This window comes from Ovis canadensis, chromosome 2 (genome assembly GCF_042477335.2).
Source record: "Ovis canadensis isolate MfBH-ARS-UI-01 breed Bighorn chromosome 2, ARS-UI_OviCan_v2, whole genome shotgun sequence".
In the NCBI taxonomy this organism is placed as follows: domain Eukaryota; kingdom Metazoa; phylum Chordata; class Mammalia; order Artiodactyla; family Bovidae; genus Ovis; species Ovis canadensis.
Genome location: NC_091246.1, coordinates 239180162 through 239206004, shown reverse-complemented (window position 1 = coordinate 239206004; position 25843 = coordinate 239180162). Strand labels below are relative to the sequence as shown.

The 25843-nt window shown below is 41.1% G+C and overlaps 1 protein-coding gene across 6 annotated transcripts in view; it reads right to left on the bottom strand.

Moving 5' to 3' along the window:
* DIS3L2 (DIS3 like 3'-5' exoribonuclease 2) overlaps positions 1–25843 on the bottom strand; it is a 358321-nt gene that overhangs the window by 287692 nt on the left and 44786 nt on the right. For all 6 annotated transcript variants that reach the window (XR_011254705.1, XM_069578628.1, XM_069578629.1 and 3 more), the window contains 4 exons: positions 16106–16249; positions 15430–15587; positions 5674–5727; positions 426–527 (listed from right to left, as the gene is read on the bottom strand). Coding sequence is in view for 5 of the 6 variants with exons in the window: in XM_069578628.1 (XP_069434729.1) it covers positions 426–527; positions 5674–5727; positions 15430–15587; positions 16106–16157 (366 nt within the window). In the remaining variant the exon portion in view is untranslated. The remainder of the gene's footprint in view (positions 1–425; positions 528–5673; positions 5728–15429; positions 15588–16105; positions 16250–25843) is intronic.

Below are 25843 nucleotides of genomic sequence, written 5' to 3'. Positions count from 1 at the left end.
AAACTGGACATCACAGAACTAGACATGTACTGCCTGGGTTTACAGGAAAGGCAGCAGGAGCGTGTGAAGACTGCCACCATCCCTGTGACCTTGTCTTTCCAGTCCTCCCAGCATTACATGTTGGATAACACGTTATCAGGTTTGAATGTCCCCTGCAAGCTTTTCTTCTACCTGAAAAATTACCAGAAATCAAGGCAAAGCATGTGAGAGGGAAGACAGCACAGGGGAGGGAACAAGGAGAACTCAAATCATTAGGTGTATGCCCATCCAATGAATCTACGTCCCAAGAGTTCTGTGGCCTGCTTCTGAGGCAACGAGGGCCTGAGGGGTCTGGGACTGCATCAGTTTATGCTGTCTCGCTGATGCACTATGGAATGCAAAAGGCCCTGAGAAGTCTCTACTGTTAAGAGGAAAACTTAACTCACCTTCCACTGCTCCTCTGGAAGCAGCTTCACGACCACCAGATCCCCATTCAAGGCTCTATTACGAGCAACAACGCCATCGATAAAAATGTCTCGATCACCATCCTAGGTTGGAGAAAGGAATGGAATGGAAGAGTCAGCTTACCAAGGCTTGGAATCAAAAATAACTCCCTTGGCTTACAAACTGTAGACTCTACAATCTGCCCATTGACTTAACAGGAACACTGGTATTGCTATTTAGCCACAAACAGACCTAGAGGAAGTTCAGTCTCTTTAGAACTAATAGAAATTGGTGATAAACACATAAGAGCAGGTTAACATGATTCTAAAAAAAAAATCACCAAATAAGAGCAGATCTACTACAGGCAGGTCAAAAACAAAAATATATAAAGCAAAAAACTAGGATTGCATGCTTTCATAACCAAAATGCGAAAGGAGTAAGTTATCCTTTTCTGTTTTGAATAAAATAAAGCAGATGGTACCCCTTCTATACTGAATTTTTTTAAGCAAAAGGAAAGGTAAAAAGCAGACAGTTTGAAAGAAGATAGAAGAAAATCAACATATAATACCCTAAGTAAACCAACCACGGGCAGGGGAAACAACCAGCTCCAGGATTTGGGCTCTCTACAAGGAAGCCAGCATATTCCCTGCCCACCCCCCACCTCTACCCCCCAGGAAGGCAGCAGAGAAAGCAAATCATGGTTTGTTTGTTTTTAACTGAAGTAGAGTTGTAGTGTTAGCTTCAGGTATCCGGCATAGTGATTAATTTTTTCAGATTATATTCCATTCGAGGTTATTATAAGATATTGGTTATATAATAATTCCCTGTAATGTAGCGTAATGTTAGTCACTCAGTTGTGTCTGACTCTTTGTGACCCCATGGACTGTAGTCTGCCAGGCTCCTTTGTCCATGGAGTTCTCTAGGCAAGAATACTGGAGTGGGTTGCCATTTCCTTCTCTAATAATTCCCTGTGCTATATAGTAAATCCTTGTTGCTTACCTATTTTATCTACGGCAATTTGAAGAGCTGAGCTGAATCTCAAACAATCCAGAGCTATGAGTAGATTGCATCACAACTCAGCTCACACTTGATTCATTCAGAAGTTTGCATCTATTACAGAATCTCTTATTTTAAAGATACTCACAGGCAGCTCAAAATTTAAAGTTTGAGTCAACCTCTTCTAACTACCTTTTAAAGCCAAAGAGTTCAGTCCTTTATTTGAATGCCATAAGACTTGCTCTACCCATCAGAAAGAATGGGCGGGGAGGAAGTGGTTAATGATCAATCTGTTGGAAATACAAAGCGATCTGGGGGTATTCTAACTAAGTATTTAGGAGGCTGGAGTTGGGAAGCAACCCAAGTATGCCGTAATGGTCAGAACATCCTCCATCGATAGAACAGCTTCCTTTGGGCCAAACATAAATTCTACAGATACACAAAGAGTGCCTCTTGGTGATAAGATGCACAAAAAAGCTGTATAGAACTTTTTGCAATATAGTTCTGAGCTGAAACTTTGCTTTTTTTAATAAAAAACCAGGTTTTGACATCTGGTCTATTTCTTCTCTTTATCTTATCCGTAAAGAAGATAAAAAAGCATCTCAATAACATCGGTTTATCTTAGTCTTTTGGAAAAAGACGCATGATTTTATTCTAATTCTGTATCTTACTTTCACTGAGAACAACAGGACACCAGCAGGCACACATAGACGTGACTTCTGTATGTACCTTGAGTTTGTCATAAGAAAATGAGTATCGACTTTCCATCAGTAGAAATTATAAGAAACCTAAAACATATTCTCCCAAAACAAAGTACTTTTTTTATACCTGACAATCAATTCACTGTTCCTGTTGACATATGTAGCAATTTTAACACAGAAAGTGACACTGTTTAAGTTCTCAGCTGTTTTCAGAGTCAACAAGAGTAAATTTCATCAAATCTAGTCTAACTTTGTTTCTCAAAAAGTTTCAGAATTTTAAAGTTATGAGGAACATTAGACAATATTTAGTCTACCCCTTTATTTTACAATTAAGCAAACTTTCTGTTTCTTACTGTCAGAGCAGAAGCCACATCTCCTATCAATTCCTATCTCTGTTCTCCCTGGTAAAGCAGGGGGCAGGTAATATTCAGGCCCTGATCTCACAGCCCACCTCCCAGACTACCTGTGAGCATGTTTCCAGTTCATACAAGTTCACAGTTGACATGTACATGAGCTACATACACTCAGAAATCTAGACCAGTGATGGAATTTACAGAGGCATGTAATTCATTGCCTCTATTATCTCTTCCTTCAACTGCTTTCTATAATGCTTCTAAAACCTGAAACTGACCAGAAAACCCGCAAAACTGGAATGCAGGATTGTTCCAGTGTCCAAAACCACACTATCTACAATTAGTTACAACTGGGCTTTTTTTTTTTTTTTAAAGTATAACTGCTTTACAATGTTGTGTTAGTTTCTGCTGTACAACAAAGTGAATCACCCGTGCTGCTAACTGCTGCTAAGTTGCTTCAGTCGTGTCTGACTCTGTGCGACCCCATAGACGGCAGCCCACCAGGCTCCGCCGTCCCTGGGATTCTCCAGGCAAGAACACTGGAGTGGGTTGCCATTTCCTTCTCCAATCAATGCATGAAAGTGAAAAGTGAAAGCGAAGTCGCTTAGTCGTGTCCAACTCTCAGCGACCCCACGGACTGCAGCCCACCAGGCTCCTCCGTCCATGGGATTTTCCAGTACTGAAGTGGGGTGCCATTGCCTTCTCCAGCCATAGGTATACATATATCCCCTCCCTCGTGGGCCACTCTTTCCCACCCCCCACCCCCCACCCCAGGTCATCACAGAGCACCAAGCTAAGCTCCCTATGCTGGGTTCTTAATTACTTAGAGGTGAGTCATTCAGCACTTTTTCCCTCCCTCTGAGACAATTTTATTACTCCATCAATAGCCAGATAAGAGAATAAAAGAGGTATAGAAATAAGCCAATCTTAATATCACAACTTTGTAAAAAATTCTAAGTAGGACATGCCAGGAACACAATTTCAAGTAGAACAACTTGAGCTCTTGAAACATCAATGACTTTTGCTTCTTAACTTTCTTTAACAAACCAGATTAAACAGTGGCAGCACATCACTTGCAAATTTAAATCACATGAATTTAACTTAAGGGACCCTAAGTAGGCCCACACTTCAGAGAACCCCTGCCCTGGCCCTCTTCTGACTGCATCCCTCCTCATCAGGTAAGGAGTTCTCAAGGCCAGATGAATTTTAATCAGACCCAAGCCACTTCCAGGGCATATATGAGCATCTTCCCCAGGCCTGTCTTCCCACACACACACCACAGGCAGCTAACAGGTGGGCATCTCTAAGGGGTATGAGGAGAGCTTGGAGATGTGGGATGAGATGCTCACCTAGAGGGCAAGGGCTCTCACTGAATGGGGGGAGGAGGCAGGAAGGCAGCAAAGAGGGGATACGGAGCCAGGACTGGGAATGGAAGAGAGGCGGGCCAGAAGGTGGACCCTCTCCGTGCAGCCACCTTTCAGCATGGAGCTCCAAGTAGTCTGAGAACTCTATGTTTGAAACCAAGTTCAAGAACACAGAGGTATATTTGACAAGGAACATATTTCACTTAACAGTTTGTTTGTCTGGTGTATAACTTTTAAGTATTTAATTTAAGGTATTCATGCCTCCACTTGTACTTTGGTCCTAGGCCATACATTCATCAGAAACCGGCCTCACAGGGGACTAACTTACAGAAATTCAATACTGGGTACTCAGGAGAGAGAGAAAGCAAGCAGTGAAGTTTTCAAAATACTGTATGTAGTTTCACTTATCATTCAAATCAATGAGAGCAAATGTCAGTATGCAGGGAGATGGGTGATTTGAAACCAGGTACGTCTCAGGGCCAACTCCTTACTGCACAGGTGTGATTCTCATGCTTAAAAAATCCATATTTTCACACACTGGGGCCCCTCATACAACTGAGCTCCTCCAACTGGTGTGCCAATAAAGAAACAATCCTTCTTTCAAATATAGAGAAAATGCTGGTTATGCTAGATTTCTGAAAGACGGTTAATCCATCTCCAACACTGCATATTATCATTCTTGACTGTGAATTTACCTTATGAGCAAACTCTGAAATCTAACACCCATGTAACTCTGCTTCCACTGCATGATGGAACAGCTCCCACAGCTAAGCTACTAACTCAAAGCTGACACTCAATTCTCTCATCTAAGTACCACAGTCAGTACATACATACCATGTTCTGTCACGGGAACAGAAGATGACTACGAGAGCATAAGGTGACATGGGATACTGCTTATCTAACCCAGTGGTAAGACCTAAACTTCAGATACAAACATGAATCCTTAGCTTCTGGACACGGGCACGGGAAAAAAGGCCTAAACTGAGCTTTGGAATAGGTCTTCGGTTACTGAAAACAACAACAACAATAATACCTATGGAATACACCACTGAACTTGTATGCTCATTAAACGTATCGTCTCTCATAATGAAATGCAGTAACCGAAATATATGTATTCCATTTCTTCAAGTAAAAGCCAAAGTTTCCTCCTATAATCTCTTCCACTGTGAAAAATCTACTGCTACGGGCACACTGTTTATGGCATCCTGGAAAAGACAGGCCAAGAACTGAAGAATACTGCTCTTCCAGCTTTGCACAATCAAGCCTTATCCAGAGACCTGCTGCTAATTAGATGTCAGAGTGAACATCCCTTAATCAGAGAGAGTGTGTTCAAGTGAGTCATGAACTAAGAAAGCATATAAAGACTCAGCAGTAAAGAGCCTTGTACCAAGTCCTATCACCTGTGGAAAAGTGAAGTGAGAAACTCTAACCAAAAAAAAAAAAAAGCATTACACATTATTTTTGGACATATCTGAAGATTAGCTCATGCAGTAGATTGAAAGTAGATAGCATATTTGTTTAAGAAAGATTAAACTTAAACCAGTGGAAACACCCATAAATCCTTTAAGAAGTGGTGGCTGTCTGTGAGGGGTCAGCTGAGCCTTGCAGCCAGTAACAAATACCATCCTTTTCATTTGAAGTGTGATTTTTAAGACTGGCAGAAGGGGATGTCAACCCAAGGAAAATTTGTTTATTTAAATTTGAAACAAATCCTTGCCCATCTTCAGTTCTGTTTCACTACTCTGTTTTTTTAGTTAGAATATATGATTTCAGTTTCATAGCACATCTAAAAAATTAAACATGACATTAGGTTTATTATAAAGTTATTGAACTTACCGGGGAAGGAATGAAGGCTTCATGAAACTTCTTTGGATTAATTCTCAAAACACCCTTTAAAATAAAAAAATAAAATAAAATCTGTGAAAATTTAACTAGTTATACGCTTAAGATTTTTCCATACATATGTTATTATTCAATAAAAAAGTTAAAATTAATTAAACAGTTCGATCTAGGAAACAAGTTAGATGTATGAGAACTATTCATTAAATGCATAAAATGATTTATATTGATGTCTATACTACAGAGTTCCATCAAACACTGAAAGCTCATACTTGCACCTTGCAGTGAACGGGTAGAGGCGAGAAGCAACAGAGCTTGGTGTGAAATGGGAAAGTGGCAGCTACTGGGGTTTTCTGTGCCCCTATACGCTAGTCTTCAAGTGTAAAGAACAAGGTTACCTGGGGATTAGGCATCACTATACAACACCCTTTTTTAATTCTACAGGACCTTCCCACAACTGCTTGTTTCTGTGACAATTTTCAAAATGATACAGGTTGACTTCCAAGTTGAAGAGTGAGTCTCAAGATACTCGATGTATATTTTTTACTCTGGGCCCCTCTGCAGAGCTGAATGAGTCAATAATTCAAATTGGTCCAGAACCAGCTCTTAATGTAAATGGGAATCCTGGCTCCAACAGCCAGGCCACCCAGTCTGCCTTCAACTTCATGTTATTCCAGCACCAAATCAGGGTCTGCTTCTGTTTATGCTCAGAGGTGCAGGTGGGGGCTGTCTTCAATAGCAGTTCAGTATTTTAGGCCCTTGCAGGAAGCTGTAACCCTCCCCACTTACAGCTGCACTGGAAGGCCACTAGAACACACGGATGGAGGCAGTTATTTTCCTAAAAGTTAGACTCAAAGGGAGTCTTGAAAAAGTGTTTTAAATAACATTTCTCCCCTAAAATATTGAAAGACTCAAAGATACACAATTAAAAAATAGGTGAGGGCATAAAATAAAGCAGAAAGTAATTCTTTCTTTCACTGGTACACCATGTTTAAATTACAAATTTCCATGTAACAGTTTATACTACTATTAAATCCCACATAGACTACTACAAACCCTCATTCAGTCCTTAATTCAATAATTATTTATTGAATTCTGATTACATGCAAGATCCTCAGACAAACAATGTAGAAGAGAGAATGAGAACCAAGCTCAGTCTTTATTTATAGAGTAAAACATGAAGAAAGCTGCAAGTGAGGAGACAGCTTACTTTCAGTTGGGGATACTAAGCAAGGCTCCAGAGATGGTGTCCGATTTGGTCCTTGATGGAGAAGCAAACTTTGAAGATAAGTCAGAAGAGAAACGCAGGCAAGACTGATTAAGAGGGGACTTCTCTGGTGGCCCAGTGGCTAAGAGTCCCTGCTGCCAAGGCAGGGAGCACGGGTTCAGGAGGATCCCACATGCCAGGGGCAACTAAGCCTGTGTGCCGCAAGTACTAAGCCAGTGCTCTAGAGCCCAAGAGCTGCAACTACTGAGCCTGCGCTGCAACTACTGAAGACTGAGCGCTGTAGAGTCTGGGCTGAAGCCACAACCACGCGAAGTCCACGCACTACAACTAAAGAAAGCCCGCACACAGCAGCAAAGATCCAGTGCAGCCAAAAATAAATCAATGAAACAAATTTTAATATATGTATTTTTAAAAAGAGTGATTAACAGAACAAATACTTTTCTACCACCATGCTATATCAGGGTAAGACACAGGGGACTGGGAAGTGAGGCAGGGGAAAGCCCCCAGAGGCCTATCCCTTCTTACAAATGTCATTACAACTTCACTTTTAGGACAGCTGTTTCTTGTTGGGGGAGGGAGGAAAAAGCTTATTACATTTATTCACTCACTCAACAAATATATCCTTATTTCCTGACAGTTAGTATCCCAGGCACTTTGCTAGGTGATGAGGACACAATGGAAAGAGAGTCTCTCCCCTCAGAGCTTACAGTCTAGTGAGGGGAAATAAACACTCCAAATAAATAAAAGTAAACTCATTGATTTTTTAAAATTCATTTTCTGACCCAAGTTTCTTTTTTTTCCCCAGTGAATGGTTAGTACATGAAGAAGCATAGAGCTAAGAATACCTTCTGCTTTGAAAGTTCCTTAAGTATAGAGCACTCAGAGATGCCATGACTGGGTTCAGGCGAAAGAAACAGGTTTGCTCAGGGCTGTGTCTTGGCCTGATTTTGTGTGTGTGTGATTTTTTTTTTGAGATATAGTTGATGTGCAACATTATATAAGTTACAGGTGTACAACATAGTGATTTACAATTTTTAAAGGTTATATACTCCATTAACAGTTATTATAAAATATCTCAACTCTATGTAAAAGAACAAATATTATAAGGACCTAAAAGATTCTATTCTTTGTTTAAAGTGTTTGTTTATTTGGTTGTGCTGGGTCTTAGTTGTGGCACACAGGATCTTTAGTTGCGGCATATGGGATCCAGTTTCCAACCAGGGACCGAACCCAGGCCCCTCTGCACTGGGACCTCGAAGTCCAAGTCACTGGACCACCAGGGAAGTCCCAAGATTCTATGCTTGATTGTCTGTCCCAAACTTCCTGATACATAAAAGTGTACAAGGAGGGAGAGAAGCCTGTTTCAAGAAAAGCATTTGCAATTTGACTGCAGCAGACTTTACGAACTGCACCTCAGGAACATAACGCCATGTGAGTGACCACACTAAGAAAGAAGAATCTCTAGCAGAGTCCAGAGAGGACCTCAGTCATCCCCACAGCCTGACAGAAGACGCTGTCAGCAAAGCATGTCAAGAAATGGCCTTGAAACTGAAAGAGATGTCTAGCAGATGCCTTGTCTTACTCACTGCCTACGTAAATCTAGGACTTCCATTTCCACCTTTTTATGACCATCGCCTAATTTGCCCCAAACCCTCACCCCTCATTTCCCCCTAAACCCTCTCCTAGGCCTGAGACATGTGGCTCCTACAACCTCCATCTCTTTGTTTTTGCTTAAGGCTCTGGTGCCTCCTGCCTCCATGGAAACCATGGAACACTTCCCTTCAAGTCCTCTCAGAGGGAGCCGCTTTTCTCTCCTATCCCATACAGCTCAAGGACCAGAGAAGAAAAACTCTCCCCTCTGGCTTCCCCACTGCAACTTTAAGAGTATCCATTTTTTGCCCAGTCTCTCTCCAGATCCCCAGAATCCTTAGCAGTTCATTCATTGGCTCCTGCTCCAGCTCCTTGGTGCTGTCATCTTCAAACCTTCTGGTCAGATCCCTGATTTACTAATACTCTGCCTCTTAGCTCACTCTCTTCCCCTCACCATGTTTAGTTTCTTCCTCAGCTATAGAGTTGCCATGGCTTGTCATTATCTATCACCCCTGCAAACCCTGAGCCAAGGGTCCTCCTCCTCTTGTGGTCAACTACTAAAGAAACCTCACTCTTGGTTGACTCCAACTACCTGCCTGAGTGTCCATGCCTACACCCAAGGAGCTGAACATTATTGTAGAAAAATACCATATAGCTGGGCTAATGAGTCTAACTTGGCAATCACAAACATGTTTTATTTGGCTTACAGGATGTTTGAAAATGCTTAAAACTGAGGAATTTCACACATAAATATGTATTTCCAGATTTTCATGAAAAAAACAGCCACATGGCAGCAACCACCTGAGTTGAATAAGAGATGCTTCTCTTACAGCAATGAAAACAATCGCAAATAACACTTATACTGGCTTATTACATGTCGCACAGTTTTAAGGGCTTTATGTCTATCAACTAATTTAACCTTCAAAACAACCCTATGAGGTAGGTACCATTACTCTCTTTTTATAAAATGAGAAAATGGAGGCACTGAGACGTGCCTCAGAAAACTAAGATCCTGGCATCTGGTCCCATCACTTCATGGCAAGTAGATGGGGAAACAACTGAAACAGTGAGAGACTTTATTTTTGCGGGGAGGTGGGGAGGGCTCCTAAATCACTGCAGCCATGAAATTAAAAGGTGTTTACTCCTTGAAAGAAAACCTATGACCAACCTAGACAGCATATTGAAAAGCAGAGACATTGCTTTGCCAACAAAGGTCCATCTAATCAAAGCTATGGTTTTTTCCTGTAGTCATGTATGGATGTAAGAGTTGGGCCATAAAGAAAGGTGAGTGCTGAAGAATTAATGCTTTTGAACTGTGGTGTTGGAGAAGACTCTTGAGAGTCCCTTGGACTGCAAGGAGATCAAACCAGTCAATCCTAATGGAAATCAACTCTGAATATACATTGGAAGGACTGATGCTGAAGCTCCAATACTTTGGCCACCTGATGTTAAGAACTGACTCACTGGAAAAGACCCTGATGCTGGAAAAGATTGAAGGCAGGAGGAGAAGGGGATGACAAAGGATGAGATGGTTGGATGGCATCACTGACTTGATGGACATGAGTTTGAGCAAGCTCTGGGAGCTGGTGAAGGACAGGGAAGCCTGGTGTGCTGCAATTCATGGGGTTGCAAAGAGTGGGACATGACTGAGTGACTGAACTGAACTGAGAGGTGCCCACTTGCACACCACATTCAAGCCCAAGCAGTCTGGTTCTAGAGTCCTTGGTCTTAACTACTGCAGACTTCCTCTCCATTTGCCACAGACACCACCAGACCCCTCTTCACTCGTTTGTGCCATCTGTTCCTTTTCCCAAAAAACCAGTACCAGTTCCAAACCTCAGTCTGCCCTATTTTGGTGAATGGCATCATCATCCATCCAGCAGCTCAGCTCAAACACTGCAGAGCCATCCATTACGACTCCCTTTGCCTCACCCTCCACAATTCACTCGTCAGCAGGTCATGCCAGCACTAGCTCCACGTCCACCCACTTCTCTCCGACTTCACTGCCACCACCCATGTTGCCATCGCCATATTTTCTTGCTTGGTTTAGAGTGGTAGCCTTTTACGTGGTCTCCCAGCTTCTACTCTGTTCATCTCACAATTGCCAGAGAGCTGTTTTAAAAGCATAAGATAGACCATGTCCTTCCCCTGCTGATTACTCTTCCATGACTCCTCATCAGTTCTTTAAAGAAAATCCAATCCTCCAACACAGCCTAGAGAACCTACACGGACTGGAAGCTGCCTAACTCTCGCATTCATTCCCAACATAACCCCCTTTGCTCAGTATATTCAACAGGGCTTCTTCTAAGTCCTCAAAAATACTAGGCCTTTTTCCACTTGCCATTCTTTAAAAAAAAAAAAAAGAACAGAGGTATTTATTGATTTATGTGTTTAAAAAACCCAAGGTTATGTGGCTTCAAGTGAGGTATAAAATGACAGCTCAAGATTAGGTTTGTTTCCACTTTCCAATCTGTTCCCTTGTATAGGTTCATTTTTTTAATTTAATATATATATATTTTAACAATGTATAGTTGACTTACAATGTTTCAAGTGCACAGCAAGGTGATTCAGTTATACATATGCACATATATTATTTTTGAAATTATTTTCCTTTATAGGTTATTACAAGATATTGACTATCATTCCCTATGCTATACAGTAAACCTTTGTTGCTTGTTGCATATCTTTTTGTTTTAATTAGAAATCTAGCATTCTATTCATACTAAGTCAAACAAACAATCGAAATGTCATAATTTTTTTGGTTAGGCAAAAACTGATTAAGTTTTCTAAAATATATATAGTATACATATTATTTATATGTATATGCTATACAAAAGCTTTTATATTAAACCTGATAGTCTTGAGAAAGAAGATCAAAAAAAATGAAGAGATAGAGAAATTGGAAAACATAAACTAAATGAAATAGGAGCACTGAATATGAAATAGAAAACGTGAAACTGATAAAAGTAAAAGGTCATCACTTGTTTTTAACATGGCTGCTCATAAGAAACATATCTGGAGCTCTAGTGAAAAGAAAGCAATATCTGCACATCTGTATTTTTCAAAAACTTCCAAGATAATTCTGATATGCATCTGGATTTTTTAAAATGATTACAGGTTTTTCTCTTAAATGGCAGTTTTGGTGATATAGAGTTCTATTATTCTTTCTGTTGACCAATCATGATACAATGGTATTAAGTGAGTTACATAATCACAATAGTAAAAGATGTTTATCAGTTTTCACAATCACCACTTGCCATTCTTCTACTAACTTATCTCACTGCCTATAATGTTCTTTTCCTAGTTCTCCAAATGTCTGGTGCAATCTCACCCTTCAGATCTCAACTCAGGTCACCTCCTCAAAGAGGCCTAATCTCGCTATGTAGAGTGGCACCCCATAGTTATTCTCTCTCATCATTCTTGCTTTCTTATAAGCACACAACACAGACTGTAATTTTCTCTTTATTTCTTCAGTTGTTTTTGCCTGTCTCCCCCAGAGAAATGCCTGTCTTGCTCACTGGTATATGCTTGGCACTTAGCAGGTGGTCAAGAGACACTTGTTAAAGCGTATTAATTCATGTCTGCAGAGTTGAAGTTCTCCCACCCCACCAGTATTCATGTCATGAATATCATCTGTTCCTTCTAAATGACTGGGCAGTCCACTATAACCCACTATTCTTCTCTTTAACTCATATCTAAATGTTCTCTAGCTGACTTTCCCTCTTAATAAATGGTGAATATCCTAGAGACAGGACATCCTGTCCTGTCTTCCTGGGCAAGGATTTCCTTCAGGGTCCAATAACAACTTTACACCAACATTTTAGCCTAGGAGAAACTTGATTTCATGCCTCAGGCAGCTCTTGGGGCTCAGCCTGAACCATCTTTTGCCAAAGAACCACCTAGGACTATGAAACAAACCAATTTTACCATCTTTATACCCATGTCACCTTGGTCACCACCCCAAACCTGAACTCCTTCCACGCCGCTCTATCCCAGACTCTCATTTTCCCCAATACCTCCCATAATAACTTCCCAGTACTGTACCTATGGAGAGAAAAAGGACATATGTTTTTCAACAGGAAAGCTCATTTTCCAAAAAAAATTTCAAAACTGCATGTACATGACCATGTGCTGTTGCCAGTCAGTTCAAACACAGGAAAGAGATTTCTTTGGTCACTGTGGACTTCTCTTCGCCACACATGACAAAACAACACCGAAAGCACTGAAAATAAAATAATTATTCCACTCCTATTAAAAAATATCTCTGTCTTTCAATAAAATTTTCTTTAGAAGGGGAAAAGACAAAGGATGTCACAATATACTTAAGTCTGCATACAAAAGTTAACGAATGCTACATCTAATTAAGATGTAGCATTAAGATTTGAATGCCACAGCATTCAAATATCTTTCCTTGACTAGCTCCTTACCTTACCAATCAGGGCCTGCACAGATGGACTGTTTCTCTGCCTATGAAATCCTTATTTACAGTGTTGTATATTTCACAAGGTGACCTCATATCTGGAACCCATTCCTTTCCCATCTGCAGAGAACAACTGCGCTCATCTGTGGGGGGGATACTCTGGCTGCAGAGTCCCATGATGTCACAGGCCAGGAGGAATCACTTACAAACTCCTGGGAACCAGAGTTGTTATATTGATCAGCTTTTTGTTTTAATATTAGCAAAGAGTTGTTTCAAAAGCAAAAACTAATATGAGGGAGCAAAAATAGTACCATTGCAGAATATTTCCCTCAGCCTATCTCTATGGATTTTATAAACGATTTTTCTTCCATGTCATAACGACTAAGGGTCCACTCACTCTTCTTCCAAGACAGTACCTTGATCCTTTACTCAGTCAGTAAATAAATATTCATTCGATATAAATGTATTAAGCATCGATCAAATGCCAGTCATTGGGCCAGTCTGTGGGAATAAGACATGACCCTGACCACAGGGAAGTGAACAATCTGTTTGAGGAAACTCAAATGCCAAGAAATGATAGTAAGTTTAGAATAAAGGGTAAACAAAAAGGTTGGCTTCAGGAGAAGTGATAATGACCAATTCTGGTTGGAGAATTAAGTGAAGCTTCACAAAGGGGGTAACATTCAGGTAAGGTCAAGCATGATTATCTTAAGATAGTGGGAGAGAGCGTTCCCAGCATCAGGAACAGCGTGTACAGAGTCACAGAGGAATCAAAGAGCAGAGTTTTTATTGGGGACGTTTTGAAGATCAGAGTGAATGGAGCAGAGCGTACCTGGAAGAGAAGGGCAGGAGATAAGACTGGGAAAAGCACAACAGGTTCTCATACATGGAACAAGACGAGGGCCAAGACACCTGCAGAGGAACGGAGTGCAGTGTGTGCGCTGAACAATAAACAGCAAATAAATGGATTAATGAATGAACAAATGTCCAGCTAAAGCTTTAACTTTCCTGAGAGGCCTTATCAAGGAAACCAAGGGATGCTTTAAAAAAAAAAAAAAAAAAACACCAATGGTACCTCTGAAATCATAAAGAGGAACTAATTTGTTAAAAATAATTTTTCATTCAAAGTCTATATTAAGCATATGCACTGGACCCACAGGTAAATACAAAAAGTGATTAAAAAAAAGAAAAAGGACAAGAAGATGAGAGTATCTGTTAATTGGCTGGATCTCCAGCCCCAAATACAAATAGAGAAGCCAGACACTCAGAATGAGAGAAAATGGAACACAGTCAACATCTTCAAGTGAGCCAAGTAACACACGGCAATGTTTGTATACTAATCTAAGAATTACATAAAACAGACTTAATTCAAAGGATATGTGGCCTTGCCTCCCTGTTCATCTCATTACCGACTACCTGCCTCAGATTTCACACTTGAAAAGACCTGAGCGGTCCTGCTCCATACTGTTTCACAGGTCCTGTCTTCATTAGTGCCACGCCCTCTCCTTATCTCCCTCCCACACACACATCACTCATTTACCACAGTCATCCTGCACTATTCACCGCAGGGGTCACCTCCTACAGTTTCCCGGTTTCCCGGAACATTCTCCCATACACCCTGGTCACACTGTTATCTGAGCACTTACCCTTTATCTTCAAATCATCTGTCCACAAAAATGTCTGCTGCACAACGGGGCCACAGGCTCAACGTACGGAAAGGCAGCCTCACCCACCTTCATCTCGGAAGCACCTATGTGGGATGCTCCTATACAACGGCTCCTGGCTCACAGTGGATACTCCAACCTTTGCCGAGCCAAACTGCTGAACTAGCTTGTAAAAATATCTAGCAAACTATAAAGCTCTCAACAAATACTGTCTGCTGCTGTTTACTGTTTCCTTTTCAACCTTACTCTCTGTAGTCAGCGTCCACGTGCTCCAGGCAAACTGACCTACAATGTATCTTACAGCCAGACCCTATATCCTACTTCTCTCTTAGGAGCTCACACTGGTCCCCAAGAGAAGCTCCTTCTCTTCACTTACCTGCACCAATCCATGGCCTGGCTCTAATATACCCCTTCCGATAAAGCACTCCTAGAGTCGGGCATGACTGAGCGACTTCACTTTCACTTTTCACTTTCCTGCACTGGAAAAGGAAACGGCAACCCACTCCAGTGTTCTTGCCTGGAGAATCCCAGGGACAGAGGAGCCTAATGGGCTGCTGTCTTTGGGGTCTTATAGAGTCGGACATGACTGAAGCGACTTAGCAGCAGCAGCAGCAGCAGACAACCCTTACAGGAAGTCATGACTCCCTCCTCTCAAGTCTCAGACCACTCTGTGATGGTCTTGTGACACTTCTCACCTCTAGTTGCTCTGGAGGTCCAAGAAGTAGAAAGCCCTGAGCCTGTAATGGCATCGTTTCTTTCATGCACACAGCACAGAAAAATAGTTTCATGAATAATTGATTACTTCTGATTCCATATATTCAAGGAAGAGCCTTCTAGTATATTTTAAGCACCTGGATAAGTGTTCCTCTCTTCAGGCCTTCTGAAACATCCTCCTTGGACATGTAGGTTTCAAATATGCTCTTTTTCTTCCCTCGTGCGGTCTTGCTCTTTGACTTTTTGTCACCTGGCGAAGCACCAACACCATGTGGGCCAAGCAAAGAGGACACACCTAGAAACATGAGGCAGCAATCAACTTTTTCCTCAAACATCTCTGTATTTTTAAAACTGGGGATATTTTACCTTTTTAAAAAAAAAAATCAAAGACCAAAAAAAGAATAAAATCCCCTGATAATGATTTCAGATAGTCATAAAAAGGAAAACTGGGTAAGAAAACATGAATAAAATGTACACATGAGACCTGAATTTTAAATCAGCACCACAATATACATGGAACAGAACACAAGTGATGGGCTCAGTATGCTTTGCTGTTTATAGACACAAACTTTTAAAAACATGAATTACTAAAAGATCATCACTTTTCTAGAGGAAATTAAACAGCTGTACTCATTATAACAATATATTAAGATAATAAGAAACCACACAATTCTAAAGTAAATAACCTACAGGAGAATATTTAAGAGGTCACCAAAAGGATTATAGTCCCTCTTTAGTCCTAAGACCTGCCCTGTGCCTCCATTCCAGTTTTATTTCCAGTTGCTAGAGTAAACTCCATTTTCCATTTGCTACCTCTGGGGGTCCCCAGGGGCCGGAGGTTCAGCCGGTAGTCAGGATGGCTCATTACTGGTTCCAAGGTCACCTCCTCTCTCCAGATCCCGCAGGGCCTCCACTGCTCTGAATTCTTCCCGCCTTGAGCAGCTCAGGTGTCACTAGCTGAAACCAAAAAGAGACAGGTGACTGAAGGACAGTTAACCTGAAGCCTCCTCTGTGCTCTAGGAGATTCAGGACTTGGATGGCACAGGCAATGCGGTGTCCCCCACCGGATCCCAGCGTCAGTTTCTGGTCGGCAGTTAGTCAAGCACACCATCTGTCCTGAGCTGCTTTTCAAAGCGTTCAACCTCATGGGTATCACAGCCTGCTTGCTTGGCCCAGTCACTTCTACTAAAAACCTCCACAAATAGGGCAATGGAGTGAAAATTAAGGAATTCTGAGGTTCTGTTCAGCTAGTGAAATGCACAAGAGCAGGAGGGAATATGGTTTTGAAGATGGTATACAGATCTAGAATCTAAAGGCTATCATGAAATAAGTACTAAACTAGGGCTCAAGAGATGCATATTTACTAAATTTAACCTTAGACAAATGATGTTCTTCTGTGAAACCAAATAAATCAATTTCTCAGAGTTCAGCAACATAACCTAACTTACTGCGACAACCAGATGTCCAAAACTATGCATGGAACCCCCAATGATTCACTAGCTTTCAAAAAAAAAATGCCGTATTGTAGTTAGACATCTACTTCCCTTCTCTTACCTGCCATCACTTCAAAACAGTGCTCTGACCAGAAGCTCAGGCAGCTGCTCCTAAGGAATACAAGCAGCTGCCTGGCTCAGCAGACTGGAATGTGGGGCCCTGCAGCCAGTCCCCCAAACCCCAGCCTTCCACCTGGATACTGAACATGTCATCACGACATCTCCGTCTACTCTCTGCTGGCCACCAGCCCAGGCTTCAAGCCTATACTTGCAAATTTCCAAAATCTGGGTGGGCAGCCTGCTTTCCAATAAAATGGATCAAGATGTCATTCTGAACACTAGCTTCCATTTCCGCTAAATTTCCCACACACATCCTTCACCAAAATGATGTCATTCTTCTTTAAGTCAAAATTAATACTAACTCAGGAAAGAAGCAACAGAGACCAAGAGTAACAAACCACTCAGTGATACATGACGAGAGTCAGAGATAAAGTCGAAAAATTCCAAGAAGGGAGAGAAACAGATGATCTGAGACAAGTACCAAGGCAGAGGGATGGCACCTTCCAGAGTCCAGACTGTCCCACTGGCTTTATTCAGAAATGTACTCGCCCACTCCTTCATCCAACAACTGTTTCCACAAGGCACTATGCTAGGCACAAGGAGGGATACAAAAGTTAAGGAGACTTAAAAATCATAACAAAATAACAAGTAATACAGGTGGGGAGTAATAAGCACTTTATTTTTTTTAAGTATGGGTACATGTCTGTATGATGGAAGAAGAGTACCTTGAGGTCCAGAAATCTGAGAGCTTCAGGAAAGATTTTAAGGAAGAGCTGAGAATGTGAGAAATGCATGCTGCTGCAAAAGCGGGGGTGGGGGGAGGGAAATACAGACACGCAAACAAAAAAACACAGGGAGGTTCTTGCAACGTTAATTCCATTTGGACAGAGTCCAGCCTATATGAAGGGAGGCAGTAGCAAGGAAAACAAAACAAGTTGGAAGGTCTAGAAAACCAGCCCCATTTTCAAAGGCATTAGGGAAATTTCTGAAGCGTGAATGAGCGGAAGAGAAGAACAACAGATCAAAGTTGTATTTCAGGAAAAATTAACCTGGCAGAGCACTGAGAGTCATCTGGAGTCAAGAGAGACTGGCAGCAGCTGCACCTTCGGAAAGAACCAGAACAGACTGGTAAGAGGAAAGGAAGGCCTGAACTAGAGCTGCAGCTGCAGACACGGAAACAAAGAGACTGTGAACATGACCTTACACAGGCCAACTTGGCACCACTTGGCAACCACGCGTATCTGAAAGAGAGCAAGGAGGTGGCAGTTGGGTGAGATTTCAAGTAAGGAGGCTGGGAGATAAAAACGACGTGAAGTATTACATCCCTCTACGTGGCAATACATAACCTCTATTTATACTCTACACATGGAACTACACAATTCTACCTCAAAAACTTGAAAACTGAAGCATCACTTAGATAAATTAGCCAGCCATTTGCACAAAGATAGTATGTCAAAGTTTTCTAGAATGGAAGAGACTGCCAAAAATGGGTAAGCTGATACAGAAGAGGGCCTAGGACAAAATCTGGGTTAGGGCAACTATTAAGAAGTGCAAAGAGAAGAAGTAGAAAACATAACAAAGAAGCTAGTAAAGATATAGTGGGGAAAAAACCAATATAGTCTGATGAGAAAAATAACTTTCAAAGGAAGACAGGTTCAGGGTTTGCACCAACTACTGGGTATGAAAACAAATAATGGGAGCCTTAGGGTGGGGCGAGGGGTTGGAGCTAGCTGCAAGCAAAAGAAAGACAATTCAAAAACAAGAGCTAGAATTGAAAATGGGGTACATCATATCAAGTCTAGATGCAGGCAAGAGTTCAAAATTCAAGGCAGGTACTGCCAGTCCAGTGAGACGGAGGTACAGAGATTTCAACTCAAAAGTCCACAGGCAAGCTGCCTTCGTAAAACTTTTTTTCCACAGCAAATATCTCGTTGGTGTGATATGCACCTAACTTTCCTCTCTAGCTCAGGAAGATATGAAATGTTTGGTTGGGTTCATTACTGTAAACCCCACTGGCTCCCATTGTATCTAGGATAGAATAGGTGCCCAATAATCATTCCTTAAATGACTGGATGAGTTTTGTTTTCATGAACAAGCAGTGAGAACACCAAGCAAAGCAGGGTCATTCAGGGAAACCATGCGAAAAACAAGTCAGCAAAGAATGGGAAAAACCAGGAAACCCTGTTGGCAAGAATAAGCCAGGCCAGCTGAGCAGAGCAGAGAGTCAGTCTGCTTTTGGGTTTCAAAGTACTGAAAGGAGACGGAAAGATTTCGGGAATATAAGATGCTAAGCAGCAGGTGGACAAACAAGCACTCTTCCCTTCCCAGTGAAGACTATGAAGCCCATTACCCCTGGAGAAGACCCGCATGCTCCTATCCTGAAAGCACAAGCACACTCATAGCACAGGCTACTCTCTAATCTTCACCAGAATGCGTGCCACCGCCACACCGCCCAACTGCCCACCAGCTCCTAGAGAGGGTGTTTGCCACGGAAATAGCTACACATTCTGAAAAGCTGGGCTGGGATGAGGATGAACATGCAGTAGTAGGCAAGAGTGCTGCGTGGTACAAAAAAGTAGGCATGAGGAAGCAAAAGCACTAGACTTGAGAAAGTGAAAACGAAGAGCATTTGGGCGAAAGAAGTGATGGCTTGAGACCCCATGTTCAGTACAGAGTAAGTGCTCGAAATTCTGAATAAATGAAGACTATCTGGGACAAAAACCAGGTTAAAATGAATATATACTAGAGAGAAATATGAGTAGCAGGACCAGGACTAGGGACAGGCAAGCAAGGTATGTAGCATAAAATATTTATAAAGGCAAAGCCACACAAGTGCCAACTTCACACTTGCAGGAGTCCAAGAGTAAGCGCCTCCTTAAATGTTTATGCCCTAGGTATCTCACCTACCTTAGCCCTGTCTCAGTCAGCCTTATGAGTAGCAAGAATGGGAGAAATTTATGAATCTGGGTAGTGAAGGAAAGAAACTCAAGGAGATAAAGTCATGAGAGGTTTAAAGAAAGAAAAGGTTGAGCCTATTCAGAAGCTAAGATGGAGCCAATGGAAAGCGAGAGATCATAAAAACACATGAAAAGGATATAATTGAAGGAATAAAAAAATAGGATTATAATAAGTATCACATTTAAAAAATAGAAAATTAACATTACAAATAATTAGGAAACCCATAAAATAATTAAGGCATTCCCTGGTAGCTTAGCTGGTAAAGAATCCGCCTGCAATGCAGGAGACCTCAGTTCAATTCCTGGGTCAGGAAGATCTGCTGGAGAAGGGATAGGTTACCCACTCCAGTATTCTTGGGCTTCCCTGGTGGCTCAGCTGGTAAAGAATCTGCCTGCAATGCGGGAGACCTGGGTTTGATCCCTGGGTTGGGAAGATCCCCTGGAGAAGAAAAGGCTACCCACTCCAGTATTCTGGCCTGGAGAATTCCATGGACTATATAGTCCATGTGACTCGCAATAGTCCATGTGACTCACAAAGAGTCGGACACAACTGAGAGACTTTCACTAAAATAGTTAAGTAGTGCTAAAACAGTACTTAATATTATTTTTTTAATAGCCAATAAATCCCTACTTCATAACATATTCTGAACTAAGATTTAAATAAAATATAAATGTTTAAAAATGAGTCAGAGAAACAAAGAGAAGGCAGGAAGAAGAATCTCCCAGGATGGCTGAATGAAGAGTCTGACAAATATTATATACCCCTAACAATAAATATGGACAAAATCATCAAAACCAACCATTTTAAGGGTCTAGATACTAACCAAAGGCTACAACAAATTGAGAAGTGTTTATTCAAGAAAATCTACTCAATCTCAGTAACAACAGTGAGAATGTGTGCTGGTTTAGGCTGGAGCTCCCACCATCCTACACCTACTCCCAGTTCCTTGATGTGGAAGTCCTACTAAAGCAGCAAGCAAGCCCACGGCCACAGGGAACTAAATTTGTTTAGAGCAGAATAAGAAGAATTCCATGTCCATGGGCATTTTCAAAAACAATAGTGACTCAAGGTGCAAAACAACAGGGAAGGCCAAGGCCAATATCACAGCTAGTCTGAGATTGCCGTACTAGTTAGGGCAAGTACCAGACCAGTAAACTAACCAGAAATTTAACAGGGAGAATCAGGCAATAAGACAACCAACGGGTTCCTTGTTAAGAATCTACTTTTTCCTCCTGTGTGCAGGAAAGACAGTAAACATACAGGAGGGAAATGAGTGGGCCCTAGAGAGCTCATCCCTGGATGAATGTGAGCCTTGCAAATACAGAAAGCAAAAGCCAGGGCAGAGCCACATAATGCCTCAATTTTGAATACATTTCCCAAGTCTCGCCAGGACCACTGATACAGGATGGGGGCCTCATTGTTGCAAGGAGTTAAAACATAACTTCTAACTAATCATAAACTGACTGCTAAGACATGCTGACTCAGAGGCAACTACCAGACAGTCATGCTTAAAAAAAACAAGAAAGAAAGAACTGAACAGACACATGCGTGGCTACATGCTACAGGAGAAAACAGACTCTACAGAATTAGCCCATGCAAGCCACTAAACAAAAAGAGCAACCACCTCCAACTCCGAAGGAAAAGGAATCAGAATGCAGAATATATTATCAAAAATGTCCAGATTTCAACAAAAAATTATAAGATATGCAAAAAAAGGAAAAAAAATAGGAAAGCGTGATCCATACACTGAGGCAGGGGATAGTTTCAATAAAAATTATCTCTAATTGAGTCTAGATTTTTAGATTCAGTCAACAAAGACTTCAAAGCAGCTATTATAAATATGCTCAAAGAACTAAAAGAAGCTGTCTTTAAAGGAAAGCATGATGACAATGATTCATCAAATAAAAATATCCATAAAGAGATAAAAAGTATTTTTTAAAAGGAACTAAATGTAAATTTCAAGTTGAAAGAAAGAATACTGAAATGAAAATTTCACTTGAAGAACTCAAGAGCATATTTGAGCTAACGGAAGAAATAATAGGTAGACATAGAAAAACAGATCAATAAAGATTATTCAATCTGAAGAAAAAACAAAAATGAAAAAAAAAACTAACTCAAATTCAGGATTTGTAATAAAGAATAAGCCTCCATTTTTTTCATGCATGACCACTAACTCATCTTAAGCCTCATCTCCCTCTTCCCCTTTGACCCATCCTGGACAGGTTGGTAAGAAAATCTATTGCATCCTCACCTTTTTTGGCACAAGGGGGAAATTCAAATTTCATAAATGTCCAGCCTGCACATGGACCTTTGAATCTCCAGTTCCCTAACCACTATAAAGGCGTAACTCACTCCTTCCACCTGGCTCAAGCCAGGCCAGACATGCTTATACCCAACCTGCTTTGCCCAGGAGTCTCCTGGGTAAGTAGTAAATTTTCTCTCAAACTCTTGATGTATGGAGTGCAATCAATACAGGCACGCTACTAATTGGGAAGGGGTCCATTCCACCACCACAGGGTGACCACAAAACAGGAATGAAAGAAGGGAGAGGTCTACTAACTTTATAGAAATGAAAACAATTATAAGGGACTCAATGAGCAAATTTATGCCAACGAGACAGCTTAGGTGAAATGCATATATTCCTAGAAAAACACAAATATCTGAAGCTGACTTAAGAAACAGAAATTTTAAATAGACATATAAAAAATAAAGAAATTAAACTGGTGATTTTAAATCTTTCAATTTAAAAAGTCCAGGAACCTTCACAGTGAAAGAAAAAATACCAATCCTTTTCCAATTCTTCTAAAAAATAAGGGAAATATTCCCCCAATTAATTTTATGGAGACAGTATTTCCCCTGATACTACAAGCAGACAAATACATCCCCAAAAAATTAACATTTAAATAGTTTCAATTTTTAAATTTCTTTTTAGATCAGTTTTGTTAATTTGCATTTTTTAGGCATTTGTCAATCTCACTTAAAGGTTCCTTTTTTCTGTGGGCGGTGGGTGGGTGTGGTGATGGATGTTAAAATATCCTCATGATCTTTTTAATACTAGTAGCAGTCTGCTATTCTTCCTGAAATGATGGAAATTTTCATTTTTTGTGCTGCCCAATATAGTAGCCTCTAGCCACACATATCTTCCGAGCATTTTGAAGAGTGGCTAGTGCAACTGAAAAACTAAATTCTAAATTATCTGTATTTCATCTTTATTTTTATAGGACATTACTGCAGGTTTTAAAATTCTAGATTGTCAGTCATTATTGCCTTCTGGCTTCCACTGCGTCTGTTGAGAAGTTAGCCATTAGTCTTCTTGTTGGTTCTTTGAAAATATACTCTATTACGTCTCCTCATCTCTGGTGCCTTTTGAATTTTTTTTTTTTTTTAGTTATCTATAGTTTGGTTTACTACAATAAACCAAGGTATGAACTTACTTTTATTCTGCTTGGTGTTAGTAAGTAAGGTTTTGAGAATCTACTGCTTGGTAAGTTTCAACAGTTATGCAGGGTTGGCTGAAGTTATGGAAAAACCCAAACGAACTTTTCAGTCAACCCAATAGAAAGCTTCCAGCAAATAAATCTCCTTCGGTATCATTTCTGTCCCATTCGCTCTCAACCCCTCATCTGGGACTCCAACCACACACTTTTGACCTTCTCAACGTCTTGCTGTCTCCCTCAATCATTTCAGTAATTCTCCAATTCATTAATTCTCTCTCCAGCTCTATCTAATCTTCTGTTGTACTAAGTCACTTCAGTCACGTCTGACTCTTTGCAACCCCATAGACTGTAGCTCTCCAGGCTCCTCTGTCCATGGGATTCTCCAGGCAAGAATACTGGAGTGGGTGGCCATTCCCTTCTCCAGGGGATCTTCCCAACTCAGGGACTGAACCTGGGTCTCCCTGCGTTGCAGGCAGATTCCCATGTGAAAGAAAATGAAAGTGAAGTGGCTCAGTCGTGTCCGACTCTTTGCGACCCCATGGACTGTAGCCAACCAGGCTCCTCTGTCCATGGGATTTTCGAGGCAATAGTACTGGAGTAGATTGCCATTTCCTTCTCCAGGGGATCTTCCTGACCCAGGGATTGAACCCGGGTCTCCCGCATTGTAGACAGACACTTCCCACGTGAGCAGGGCCTAAATTTTAATCCTTATCACTCTGGCCCTAAGGGACTATCATATGCACTACTCAGATTCTCAGCTTCTAAGTCTTTCAGTTGATCCCTCAAAAAAATTAGTAAACATCTGTAGGAGGCAAACAATCCAAAACATAAGCTTTGATTCTCTCCTAGATATTCATTTATGACCTTTCAAATACCTTTCAGTGGTTTTTTTTTTTTCCTTTGCTGAGGAAGAGACGGTGGTAGTGACCTTTTCTAGTTCTCAGAAGAAAGATCGGTTGCAAATTATTTTCTATGCTATAACTGGAAGTAGAAGTATCAACCTAACACTTAACTCTCTCATTCATAGTCAATACCTTCAATTCCCAATTCGCACCTATACGGACTCACTCTTCTTTCTCGCTGACAAAAGCTGTCTTATGATTTCATCTATCCTATCCTCTCATCCTGTATGAGAGGAAGAAATATCCCTACAGGTTTAAAACCCATCCTCCTTAATGTGTGTTCTTCACCCAATTTTTATCTACTCTAGAACTCTGTCATACTCATTTTTCTCTCACAGTAGCCCCCCCAGCAGAATACATTCGAATTAAGGGACTGGCCCTGCTCTCATTCTGCACACTTCAAGCTACCAGCTACCATTCCATTTCTCTCACTCTCATCTCTGCCAAATTTGAAAATATGGTCAAGACTCATAAGCTCCATTTCCCCATGACATACTCTGTAATCCCCCTTGGAATATGACTTCTGTCCTCACCTCTACAATGAAATAAGGCTTTCAGTATTCTGAAGGAGGAAAATCCTCATCACTAAATCAATGGTACAGTCTCAGTCGTCTTCCAGGCCCTGCCTAGAACGGAGATGCCACTGATCAGCCCCTTGAACTACACATTCTTCTCCACTGACATCCAGGACACAGCACTTCTTCGCGCTTCTCTCTCTGCAGTTCTCAGATTTCCTGGTTGACTCTTCTTTCTTGTACCTCTTCAGTTTCTACCATTTGCAACATTCTATCAAGTCTCATCTCACTTCTCTGTTAAAAAGTTTTAAATCTACATCTCCAACCCCTCTCTCTACAGTTCTTGAACTTTCCAACTTCCTGCTGAATACTGGCAAGCACTTTGAATGCAACATGTTTCTAATTCAAGTTATTATTGTCTTCAAACCAGACTCTCAGCCTTCTACTGCATCCAGATTAATGACATCATTATCATCTCTAGGCAGCAAACAGTAGTCATCTGATTTCTTTTTCTCCATTAAGAATATTCTATTACCAAATTTTGTCTATTCCGTCTTCAAAATGTATCCTAAACAGATTCCTTCCTTTTCAACTTGATTAGCACTGTGTGAATTCAGGTTGTAATAAAATGAAAACAGTTTAACTGGTCTCTCAACCACTAATCTCTTTTCTTTAAATCCATGTTTCACCTAAAAACACAATATATTGAATGCACAGCATTTGCAAAACTCTTCAGGGTTCTTCAATGCAACTCTTTAATCTAACCTACTGTAATGATTAACTTTATCTGTCAACCTCACTGGATCCTAGGGTGCCCAGAAATTTGGCTAAACATTATTTCCGAGTCCATCTGTGAAAGTGTTTCTGGATGAAATTAGCGTTCAAATTGGCGGACTCAGTAAAGCAGTTCACCCTCCCTAATAAGGGGGAGGGATCATACAATAAGTTGACTGCCTGAGTGAAGTGAAAACACAGAGAGGAAGAATTTGACCCTTCCAGTCTGATTACTTGAGCTGTGATTCTGGTTTTCTCTTGCCCTCAGCCCCACTGGTTCTCAGTCCTTCATCTCAGGCTGAATTACCCCACCTGCTTTCCTAGGTCTCTAGCTTGCAGAGAGCAGAACATGGGCCTTCTCAGCCTTCATAACTTCATGAGCCAATCCTCATAATAAATATCCTCCAATATC